Here is a 12,833-nt window from a genome sequence, read left to right on the forward strand (position 1 = left end):
AGGATTCCACCTTCGAATGAGAAGGAGAAGATGGAGCAGGGATAATGTACTCGTCCCACTCTGAGTGAGTGTCTATGAGCTCTCCTTCTTCCTGATCCCCTTCTGAGATGTCGGTGTCTTGGGGAATTGTCATGTCCGGAGTGGCCACATCTGTGAGATGCAAAGACGTTGGTCTTTGATGTGGAGTAGAAACACCAGAAATAGGCGATGGAGGAGGCTGTTCTCCTTGAGGAGGAAACCTTCTGTTGTAATCCACTAACATCGCTCTAAGGCCAGTAAGCAGGTCGGAATGAATATACGCTCCCTGTTGATATTGGTGATGCTCCGAGTAAGCCTGGGGATCATAAGCTTCCTCATATTCCTCCTCCTCCTGGTATTTTACATTCAATTCAGAAGGACTGTGGGCTGTTCCAAAAGGCCCGTCTTCATCTGAATCTTCATCTCCCTACAAAAGATGTACTGGCACGAGGGAGGATACCTTACTAGGTGATGTGTGGGTTGGAGTTAACTTTTCTCCTCTTTTTTGATGTTTTTCCCTCGTCGACGGTGTCGTCGACGACGTGTAAATCGACTTTGTCATGGACGGTGCCGTCGACGCTGGACGCACAGTTATTTTGATAGCAGAAAGCTTCGCCGACGAGTCTACCGTCGACGACGGTAGGGCTGACACTGACATCAGCGCCGTCGACGATGACGTGGTGTAGACGGTCGTCGACGCTGATGTCGTCGTTGCAGCTCTCGTCGACGGTGGTGTACTTGTTCTTGTCGACGATGTCGCCGGCGGAGCCGTTGACGATGGAAATCCCGAAGTAGCTGTTGTCGTCAGCAGTGCACTCACCGATGGTGCCGTCGACGGGGAATCCGTCAACGAGGCCTTTCTCCAGTCACAGAGGATGGCTTTTTGAAAGGCACAGATGGTGGAACAGATGAAGATTTCCTGTGCCTCTCAGAACTGGAAGAATGTCTTTTCCCCTCTTTACTTGAGAGTTTAGTTGGGGAAGAAGATGGGCTGCGACCCTTATAAGACCCTGAAGCAGTCTTTTTGAGGGCTTTCCTTGAGATTTGTGAGGGAGATCTAGAGCGTGATCTTGCCCTTTTAGCTGATCTCTTAGATGTTGAGGACTCCTCCCTCTCAGAACCAGAAACTGGATCCTTACTATGTTTTAGTTTCTGCAGCCATATTAATAATCTGCCTTCTCTATCTTTTAAGGTCTTAGAAGAAAAAGTACGGCAAATCTTACAGTCTTTGGCTGAATGATCTGGGTACAGGCAGTAAATGCAGTCTTGATGAGGGTCTTCAGAATGAAGTCTTTTCTTCCCACAAGTCTTGCAGTCTCTGAAGAGACTCTCTTTTCCTTGTCAGACATAGTTGAAAATGGCTGACAAATCCAAATAAATGAGTTTCTCTGAGAGAAAAATAGCTGAATAGAGGTGTGAAGACAGAGCAGAGCTCTGAGGAAACTCCCTAGCACGACGTGCGGTAGAAAATCTGAGGTGCTAGAGCTTCTCTCAGGAGGTTCCGAAGGGTACTGTCGCCTGATTGGTGGAGGATCAGGTTTGGTCCTTTTCACAAAATGACTCTGACAGACTATGAAATTGAAGAGGCCTAGGGCCTTTTTCTCTTCAATATGTTTTAACATTACTTGTGAAAATTGTACCGGGACTCCCATCTCGACGACGGGGAATGATTCAAGCATGTGAATCTATGAAAGTTCCAATACTGGAGTAACATAGTTGTGATGCTGTCTGCAATGATCCTAACTAACTCCCCCACAGACCAATGGTCCGGGAAAACAAAAGGTTATTCTGTTTGCTCTTAACTGAAAAATACTTACTGTAAGTTGCTTCTCTTCTTCGAAGGAAAAGATGCTCTTCATTAGAAAGTAGGCTCTTCTCTGCACAAGGGATTCTTTGATCACAACGGTCAACTGTGGTTTCCACAAGTGGCAAAGAACATTCTTGCTGGGTGACCAGAAGCTACCAACATTATATTATAAGGATGCTTTTCAGGTGTACTTGGAGGTGCAATGTTTTCAAGGTAAGGTTACCCTCAGACTGTTCAACGTGGTAGTCAGACCCGTGTGATAAAGAGGAATAGCTGTTGCTAACGATCGTAAGGATAAGTAGGTAAAGAAACACTCCCTTTCTTAAACAGTTCACCAAAGCTGGGCTAGAACAAATGCCTGCTCTCCGAAATCAATATTTTTTAAAAGGGGTAATGGAAGACATGCTCTGGTTCACTTGTGGTGCAAATGGGACAACAGGTTTAGGATTGCTGAAGGTGCCCAATTCGCCCCTATAGTGGGGGAAAGAATCAAATTTTTGTTAAGGTGGAGGACATGTAGTGACCTTTCTTTCTTTCGTCAGCTAGCACCAAGTAAAAAGATGGATTTGTTTACTTATTGGTTTGGCCCATTTAGGTTTTTTTTTAGCACCAGGATTTCCTTCTCACCAGGCAGCAGTGGTAACACAACCCAAATACATGTATCTGTGTCCAAAGGATGATCCACACCATTCAGAAGTATTGAGAGTGCCTGGTGTTTATTTCCATGGGTTAACGGGAGAATAGTTCTCTGCAAACTCTACAGTGTATTTGTCAAAAGGAACTTTAATCTGTCTAGGACCATGGTGATGTTTTGCAAGTTCAGTGTGGATCTACCATATCTTTCAAAGGAGCATGAGGAAAAAGTAGGTGTGTCAGCTTTATCACAAATGCTTGTGCCTTATTCTGGTCTGTTCCTCTTTAGGATGTCTGAGGAGTTCCTGTAGAGCTGTGTCCCGACCCCTGAGAAGGACTGAAATTAATTCCTACGAGGAATACTGCCACATCAATTGTTGCCCAGTTGTGTGACTTGATTTAATGTAGATCTTTGTCTATTTCCCTTATAGTTCAGTCATGGGAAAGGCATACCATTATTTTTGTTGGGATGCCTGGCTTGAAATGAACTTATCGCAGCCAAATCAGACTACGCAATACTGCTTCACGCCTGGATAAGCTGTTTAGAAATCTGCCTATATTCGTAGTAACCAATGACCTAGTGAGGTTCCTTTTGGTAATGTTGTTCAGCTTATTTCAGTCCCTATTAGAGGAATGTGGATGCGAGTGAGAACTTTCTTCTACAATCCGCTGTGAACATCCAGACTGTCATTTGCCTGATCCCCAAAATATGATGTAGCATCATTATTTATTCTTCCTCTCTGACTCCTTGCTAAGAAAAAGGGCACCTTTATTTTGCAAGTTCCAGCACCTTCTGTGGGTATTCAAACAGAGGTTGTGAATGTTTTTCCTTATTTTTGTTTTTCACATTTTGGCTTAAAACAAATCATGCATTTCTGTTGCCTTTTTCTGAAGCAATAATAAAAGGATAACACATCATAACTAAACTTTAAAAATAAAATATTAAATTTTCAAGAAAAATCAAATGTAATGTTTGTCAAGTTTAACAGTCAGATTATTATAAATCCAGTATAAAGAAATCACGTCCACAATTTTTTTCTCATGGTTCCCATATTCTGACAATTTTTTTTAAGCGACCACGACTCTTAAATGTCACCCTTTCCAACATCATGCACCAGTCTATCTATGTTCTTGCAACAATTAGGTTTGGAGGACTCTCCTATTCCACAACTGAGCAATATCACACTTAACAAACACCAGGAGATATTACAAACAATTTTAATGAAATTGCAAATAACATTATCAGCATCCCATATATCCAACGGAGCCAATCTAACAGACATGTTCAAGGCAATCCCCATTACTCAGGAAATGCAAGTTCTCCCAAAATAACTAAGTCCTTGGACATCTCCATAGTGTGTATACAAATGTTTCTACACAGCTAAACCCCAAAGACAGCTATTTTTTAGTAATTGACCCAAAGCTTGCCAGCTGCTCTCTTGTATAGTATATTGCATGTAGTATTTTAAATTATGTGAGCATAAGCCCTGATCTAATAGCCACCTCTCTCGGTTACATGTATGTCTCTTCACAATCATCGTCACCTAACAAAAAAGTAACTTATCTTCAGCAAGAATCTTTCTGGTGGATGGGCATGGGACTATTCAACGAGGAAGGAAGCTGAAGGTGGAAGTATCAATCATCAATTAGAAAATCTTTTTTCACTGTGATCTGAGTGACTGCAGTGTATTATGAGAATTAATTAACAATCCTCCGTTTACCGAAGATTTAGCATAACTCCATATAAGAATGACAGAACTCTACATCCCATCAGGGACTCATTCCTAACATTTGTCATTAATTTCTTGTTTTTTCAGCAGGGCATCTGACTTGCAGATATTTTTTTCTAAAGTTCAAATTTGAGAAGCAAACCTTCACCTTTAATTCTGAAACAACTTAGGGTCATCATAGCCATCTATATCTCCCAGTCTTGATATTCCAATGACATCTATTTTTTTTTAAACATGACATCATCCACAACTCAGGAAGTAGTGCCAAATCCCATAATGCCATTTGCATAGTCAGGAACCATCCCACCACACTTTCTTGGTTCCAGTGTTCCATGCCGGCATGACTTTCCGGCGCAGACCTTGAATCCTTGCTCTACTTATGACCCTAGGATATACCAGAATGTCGGTCTGCCATTAGGGATGGCTTGAACTGAGGTACAAAAGACCAGTCATTAACAATCACTAAGTGAGATGTCTGATAGTACCTACATACACCAGGCAGCATAATTCCTCCATCATACACCTCCTTACCAAGCGTGCAAATGAGATCCTAACTGTGCCACCATCACACAGTAGGAAGAGACAAATCTATCTTGGTAAAGTAGATCTCAGGTATCCTGATACAGTGTTTTTGAACTGAATATAATATCTGGGGGACGGGTTTCATCTTAATAAGTGTAGCCCGGTCCATAAGGGAGAGTGGAAGTGTCCTCCTGTACATCACATCCTCCCTAAAGCATGTACGGATTTTAGTCAGGTTTCTGTCCATAAATATTTCTTTATCCTTACGTGGTCAAAGATGTAAAAGGCCAAGTGCTAAATGCCACAGAAGAACAGAGCCAATCTGGGGGTTGGGCATTTCCACGCTGTGAGAGGACAGTATATATTTTGTCAAGTTAATACAGAGGCCTGAACAACAACAATACATTTTACAGTTGTCAGAATTATTCCAGGTTATGAGATTAGCCAAATACTGGATACACTATCAACATATAATGAAATGATGCCTTTCCAATCATAGTCCTACCAGACAACTGTGACCAACTCACTGCTTCTAACCCAGCAGGTCATCGGTTCAATAATAAGGTAGAAAGAAGAAAGGACAAGAGGCAACTGTGCCTTGTACCACAGATCAGGAGGAATGGCTCCAACAGCATTACAATGACGTTTACCATGGTCAAAGGGAGTGTATATAGCAATGGCACAGAAGATTTAAATCTCAGACAAAAGCCAGCAGTTTCACAATAGCCATTAAAATGGCCATTCTACAAAATCAAATGCCTTCCTGATGTCCAATGATGGAACCACCACAGGCATTGTTGGAGCAAGAGCATAAGCCAGGCAACCCTGAAGGTGTCTTGCGCTGCGTCTGGTTGACATTCCAGGCATAAATCCTGCATGATCAGGTTGGATCAGGGAATGATTCAATATAAACTACTGATTAGCTAGGAACATACTATCAATTACTTTTGGTTTACTCTAATTAGCATAGATATGGGCCTTGAACAGGCACAGGTATCTGACAGTTTGCCTGGTTTGTTGATCAAAACAATGATGGTCGTACAAAGGTCTACTGGGAGATGTCCCATCTCTTTGGTATTCACAAGCATACAAAGTATATGTTTGAGGTTCTGCAAGACAGCTGCTTAATCACCTCAGAAAGGAAATCCATTGAGACCAGGGTCTTTCCTCCCCTACATCTGTGGCAGAGATTCAGTTAGGTCCTCCTCTTTTAAACTCTCAAGAAGCGCATTAAGTGCAGCACTGGATAATTAGGTAGCCAGAGTTTGCAGAATAATATAAAGTATGGAGGTGTTGCACAAATCCCTGAGCTACAGTCAACTCATTATGTACCTCTCTGTCTCATGTCAGGCACCAGCTCCCGCACAGCTGCAGATTCCAGGTCTGATTCATGGAGCTCTTCTGATGGGGTACTCCAATGTCGCCCTGTCACAGGATTTCGCGGCCTAGCATCCCTAGGATTTCATATTACATCAAAGCAATCCAGTATAAAGAAATGGTTAAGGATAAGACTGGATTCAAAGTGGCTGGGCCAGTTCAGGCAGAAGCTAGTTCATCACACCGCCACAATGGACAATGTCGAGGCCATGTCCGTTCAACTGCTCAAACTTAAGAGGTAATATGAAGGCTGAGCTGTTGGAATAACATCCAGCCGTCATCTTCAAGCATTTCTGTGGCATTTCAACCATTATTTTGGTGTTTCTCCTCCTTCTGAAAACATAAACTCCCTTTCTTATCACAGGTTTCTTGCGATAAAGGAATATGAATGATCACCTTCAACATCCAGTCATTTGCTACCTAGACTTGGGACCATGAGCCTGATGTTTAAACATTAGGGATACCGTAATTTACAACCCATTAGGAATCACAACCAAAGGCATGGTGGCCTGCTCGGGTCAGCAGACCACTACGTGAATGCTTTTTAATAAAGCATTTTTTTAAGTGCAGTCCATTTCCTTAAAGGAAAATGGGAGGTGTTTAAAAAAAAAAAAAAAAATTATATGTTTAAGTTTCATTTCTTAATTTCTTTTTTTTTTTTTTAACACTCTCAAAGGGGACGGGGTCCCAAAGGGATCCCTTGCTATTTGTGAAATGGGATTGCACCACTTTTAAACTGGTGGTAAAGTACTACTATTTTGCAACTGGAATCAGGTTGTAAAACAGTAATACATACCATACCGATTCGGTATTTGGAAGGGATGCCCTAAACATGCCCCTTCCAAAAACCAAAATTGAAAATTACAATTCGGTAATGTAGGAAAGCTCCCCTTTCGGACATGGTGACCCTCACTTTTTGCTCACTGGTACTGAGGTTTTTCGACTGAGGTGCATTAGGTCCCTGCCAAACAGTACCAGTGCTCTTTCCCTAAAACAAGGTAAAATGTGTACAACTGGCACACTCCTATATCTCTGCAAGTCCCTAGTAAGTGGTACCCCTGGTACTGAGGGCCTGAGAACAAGAGAGGGTCCCTAAAGGCTGCAGCATGCATTATAACACCCTCGTTGACCACCCCCAAAAACTGGTTGCACACAGCTGCCATTGCAGACTGTGTGTCCTGGTACAAACCAAACGAAAACCCGACATGGCACACCCATTGCGTGCCATAGCCTACTCACTGCATTTAATTACATATATCACTCCTACAGCAGGTCTTAGAGCCGTAAGGCAGGGTGCATTATTTTAGATGTGAGGGCATATCTGCGTGAGCAGATGTGCCCCTGTGAGGTCTAGTTCAATTATTGAAAATTGTAAGTGAACAGAGAAGCTATCTTAAGGTATGTACTGGGCACTCGTCATTACGAGTTCAACAGCTACATAATGGCTTCACTGAACCCTATGGTGTTTGGTATCAAACACCTCATCTTAAAAATCCAGGATGATACCAGCCTTGGCTTTATTATGACGTGCACCCAGAGGGCATATTAGAGGTGTCCCCTGAAACCTACTAGTCCGTTAGTGTGCTGGCTGACTGGAACTGACCAGCCTGCCACCGCAGACATGTTTCTGACCCCTGGAAGTGAGAGCCCGCGCTCTCAGGGACCAGATACAATTCCATGCTCCAGAGGAAGATGTTATCAACTACTCCAGCAGGATAGCTAGTGAATCTGCATACCCAGGCCAGGGACTTCAAACACCCTGCTGTGCTTGATATGTGACCCCCGATTCCTCCCGACCTGGGAGTTGCCACTCCGTGCTCTGAGGCCCATTTCGCACCAGGACAGGTGGGAAAATTAGTTGTGCAGTAGGCATGTTCCACATGAGGGCTAGCCACACCCCTAAGGTGGGCTACCCAAAGTGGACACTCTAGGAAGGGTTCAAACCATCTTGTTTTTGGTAGAACTAGGAATTCTGGGACAGGGTTATGCCCACTTCCCACAAGAAGTGGTCATGTAGGCGGTATAGTCACCCCAAGGGTAAGTAGTACATTGGCTCCTACTCTACACTCCCCTAAACACCCCTAAATTGAGTAATTAGGTGGCCCCCTGACACCAGAAGAAAAGATTTGTCTGACCTAAGAATAAGAGGACAAAGGAGAGCCGAAGGAGCGAGAACTGTGGACTGGTGGACTTTTGGCGCAAAACAATGCCTGCCTACCTGCTTCTGTCCCGACAATTGCAACATCCCGACTCGTCCTGGAGCTATGGGGACTCCAAAAGCCTCAGAGGTTCTCCAGCACGTTGCCAGCATCTCCCTTGGAGTCGAGAAGCCACTTCCTTGCTTCCTCCATGCACCAACCGCGGCGTCTAGTCCACTGAAGCAGCAGCCATCGAGGAGGAGGTCACCGTGCTCCAAGAGGTCAGTCCAATCTCCCCACCAAGTGAGAAGACATATGGACTAACCTAAGCCGTCCTGCACCATAACCTCGGGTAATGGATCCAGGGGCACCAACAACAAGGACCTGCTGCACCCGAGCTCCTCAGCACGGGTCCACAACAACCAACAGTGCTCACTTGCCCCAACAAACCTCACCAACCTACCCCGTTGTGAGCTCCCAGATGCCTCCCCAAGCTCCCGCTTGCAGTCTCTTACTAGTAGGCCCCCCTCATCACCAATCGTGCAGTGCTCAAGACACTCGACTAGCACCACTGCACCCAGACATCCTAGTGCAGGTAAAACTGTATCGATGGTCTTGCTTGAATCCTTGAACCCCTAGCACCCTACAATCCACAGGGGACTCCCGAGAACTGTCTGCAAGACCCCACTGAATTATTAGTACTTTGGCACCTTTACTGGGTAAAAGCCCATTCGAGTAAAAGTGTTACTTACTTGCTAAGTCACTACAACTGCAAAAGTGCTTACCTTCTTTGACGTTTTCTGGTATTGTACCATTATATAAACAAAGTAACTATTTTTCTAATCACAGGTCTCGAGTTTCTCCTTGAGAGTGTATCCCATTTAATGACTATGGGGGTTATTCCAACTTTGGAGGAGGTGGTAATCCGTCCCAAATGTGACGGATTTACCACCAGCCGTATTACGAGTTCCATAGGATATAATGGACTCGTAATACGGCTGGTGGTATATCCGTCACTTTACCGTCACTTTTGGGACGGATTACCACTTCCTCCAAAGTTGGAATAACCCCCTATGTGTGTTCAACAAATGCTTAGCACTACCCTCTGATAAGTCTAACCTCTCGCCCACACTACCACAAAAGAGAGCTTTTAGGATTATTACTTTTACCCTGTAAATCCATAAGGGTCACCAGGACTATCTGCATAGTTCACATGTACAACTGATACACTGCATACATAGCCAGCTTCCTACAGAAAACAAGTCACTGAATCACATTTTGCCTTTTTTAAATTTGAAAAAGGAGTTTTGTGGTCGCAAATGGCCAGATTCTACGAGTCGGCAGTTTGTGATGGTGAAAATACTTGATATCTCTAGCCCACAGTTACTGTGGAAAACCACGAGGTAGAGGTGAACATGTACTAGAAGTTCTAAATTTGGAGGAAGTGGATGTAGTGTTCCAGGCAGAAGTGGGTATAAACCGATTGTAGAGCTACCACTCAGATATTTATTAAGACTTATTTATTTTTAATCTGACAGCTAATTTATCAGACTTGGAGGTTGACCTTAACTTAGTACTATCGGCAACTCTAGAATGGATGACAAAAAATTACTGTAAAATCGAAAATGGAAATTCTTCCAGTCTCGAATTAATTTTCCAAGTGGAATGATTTACTTTAGTCAGCATCCACAGACAAGTGTCCAGCCTCCAGGACTGCCGTGCGAAAACATCTGGCTCACTCTCGACTATCACCCATGAACTTATAGTCTTGATTCACTAAATGAGAAGATTTAGGAGAATTCTTACTTTTCTTTCTTTCAAGCACAAAGTAAGTATAGCTAAAGGGTATAACCAAAGCAAACTTTATTATGGAAATGCAATTTATTCCGAACTCCCTAAAAAAGCACTGCTTACCTTCAGCACATTCCAAATGCCATTATTGCCATACTTTTTAATTTTTAAAAATCTGATTGGATCCCCTCCTTACAAATGGCACGAAGATTTACTTTAAAACAGCATTCATTCAATAAAAAAAGTACTAAGGGGCAATTCTGTTTTCCTATCACATAATCTGCGCAACTACATCAAGCCACTGACTAGAGATCCATGAAAAATCCCAAATTGACATCCCTAAGAACAGATCGGAAAAATGGATAGAAAGGGACTTTATGCGTTACTGGACATAAACTTTGGAAAGCGCTCAACATCGCTTTGCACTCAGAACAAAACCTTCTGAGATTTAGGAATTTTTTAAAGGCCTGGATGTCTTGCCCAGACTGCAACTATTTCCAGAGGCTAGTATAGGTATGGAGCTCCTGGCGACCCTGGAATGAGTGATGGTGCGCTTTACAAGTACGGAACAAGTAAATACCAAAAACAAAAGTATATTATCACCTGTCACTCACTGACCCTTAAGGTGTGTGTTGTTTTCTCTGAAGACTGTCAATGTGGAGGATATTACATTTTCAAAATTCTTAAAAGAAGTGCGATACAAATTCTGAGTCAGCCATCTAAAATTGCACCAAAAATTATCATAATTCACACAGGAACCTGCAAGCGTTCCTCTTTTGCTGTCGGGAATGACAGACCTCATGAATAAACCTACATATTTTACTACAGAGCACTAGTTTTGGAATCATCACTCAATTCATCTTTTCATTTCATCAACGAATCTACCTACCTCCCAGCGGAACATCTTGGTCCTGAGTCTTGTCTTTTCTCCACTCCGCAACTACATCCAGGATGGCATTGAAGTGAAAGTCCATGCGTTTGTCTAAGGTAGGGTCAGTTATTCGCCCCCCTTCCTGAATTAAGTCACATCTATCTCGGAGTCGACGCATTGGAACACCAAGCTTAACGAAAACAAGATGACATAAAAATAATTTTTCAAAGTGAAGGACAAGTCACATAAATAACCATAACAGTCCCAATAGTGTGTCCACATTTCTACTGTCAAACAAAATTTGTATACACAACAATAAACATCTAGAGCTTAACTGAACAAAGCAGATGTACCTGCTGAAACTGTATTTGGATTCACAAGATATGCTTAAAAAAAATGTTACACATTTCTGTATTAGGTACTAAAATGATGTCCTATCCTTAAAACATTATGGCATTGAATGGTTGGTATGTACAAATCCTACCCATGCATAGTCAATAAAATAAAAATATTATATACCTTTGGTAGCACTGATTTCATGCATATTTTGTTCCAGCTGAAGATTCTTTATGTCTGAAAACATAACAGACTGAAGCGAACCTGAAGAACAAGTTTCTTACTTCCAGTAACTCTCTTTCTAGAGGATCCTCTATTTAACTGCACATCCCTCCCCTTTAGAACATTCCCCAGGCACCAGACTGAATCCAGGAAGTTTCTCAGCAGTGTTCCTATGTGCTACTAGGTGGCTTTGTGCAGCTCCGCATTGACTCTGTACCATCTCGGAAGTGACGGAGCAGAGCTGCCGCATGCCAACATCAGTTTCTTTATTGACTTCTTCTGTGCCCTCAGACGCAGAGCATTAAGAATTGTTGTAACCAATATGCAGATCTCTAAGATGGGATCTATTTAAATGTTAAAAATAGGCTACTCCACAGAATTTGGAGGTAGGAGGGCAGAAGAGAATCTGCCATTCAACAGAATATCCATCAGAAAGACCATTGCTGAAGGTAGGTAAATTGTTCTTCCGATGGATACTTCTAACCGCAGAATCCTCACCTTTAGATCAGATACTAATGCAACACCTCTTAAGGGTGGAAGGTATGTGGAATGGATTCAGGTCAAAAAGTCTTTCAGGACCGAACAGGTGACATTTCCTTCCTTGGGACCTGGTTGTCATGGCAGTAGTGTTTCAGGAATGTGTGCACCAAGGCCCATGTTGCAGTCTGGCAGATGTCAAGAGCAGGTACTCCGCATGCCAATGAAGTGGTAGCCCTAGTCAAATGAGTCCTCAGTAATCCAGAAGGGGGCTTTTTAGCCAGTGTGCAGCAGATCTTAATGCCGAGCACTATCCACCTCCACAGAGCATAGCCTTACCCTTCTTTGCCACAGAGAACTCCCAAGAAATGCTCATCGTCCACCCAAATTGTCCTTGTTAAGATCGATGTGGTCACTGACAAGATTGACGTAAAAGCTTAAAGCTCTTTTGGGATCAAACTAATGGAGTATCTTCTGCTGGAAAAGTGATGGATTACCCAATGTGGAAAGTTGTCACAACTTTCAGCAAGAAGGTTGTGCAAATCTTCAGCACCAGTTTATCTGGAAAAAAGATGTTGTAGGGCGGTTGCACCAACAGTGCCAGGAGCTCAACTAAGCAACAAGTGGGAATGACTGCAAAGAGGAGGTCAGTCTTCAGTCAGAAGACGCAACAAGCATATACTCGAAGGGAGAAACCTCAAGGCCAAGTTAAGGTTCAACTGTGGATTCACAAATGGCTTGGGACAGAACATACGTGTCAAACCTTTATTAAACCACATCACAACAAGTGATTTAAACAAGGATGGCCTTTCACAGAGCCCACGCCATGGTCGTACTGGGTCAAAGACAAAACAAACAGTAAAACATCTAACAGTTTGGCTGGTAAGGGGTTTGTCTTGTGGACTCCACAA

General features: G+C 43.0%; 1 protein-coding gene across 6 annotated transcripts in view; it reads right to left on the reverse strand.

Annotated features, from left to right (window-relative positions):
- KDM1B (lysine demethylase 1B) overlaps positions 1–12,833 on the reverse strand; it is a 639,352-nt gene that overhangs the window by 317,799 nt on the left and 308,720 nt on the right. For all 6 annotated transcript variants that reach the window (XM_069218247.1, XM_069218264.1, XM_069218273.1 and 3 more), the window contains one exon: positions 10,906–11,077. In XM_069218247.1, coding sequence (XP_069074348.1) covers positions 10,906–11,077 — 172 coding nt within the window. The remainder of the gene's footprint in view (positions 1–10,905; positions 11,078–12,833) is intronic.

This window comes from Pleurodeles waltl, chromosome 2_1 (assembly GCF_031143425.1).
Source record: "Pleurodeles waltl isolate 20211129_DDA chromosome 2_1, aPleWal1.hap1.20221129, whole genome shotgun sequence".
NCBI lineage: Eukaryota > Metazoa > Chordata > Amphibia > Caudata > Salamandridae > Pleurodeles > Pleurodeles waltl.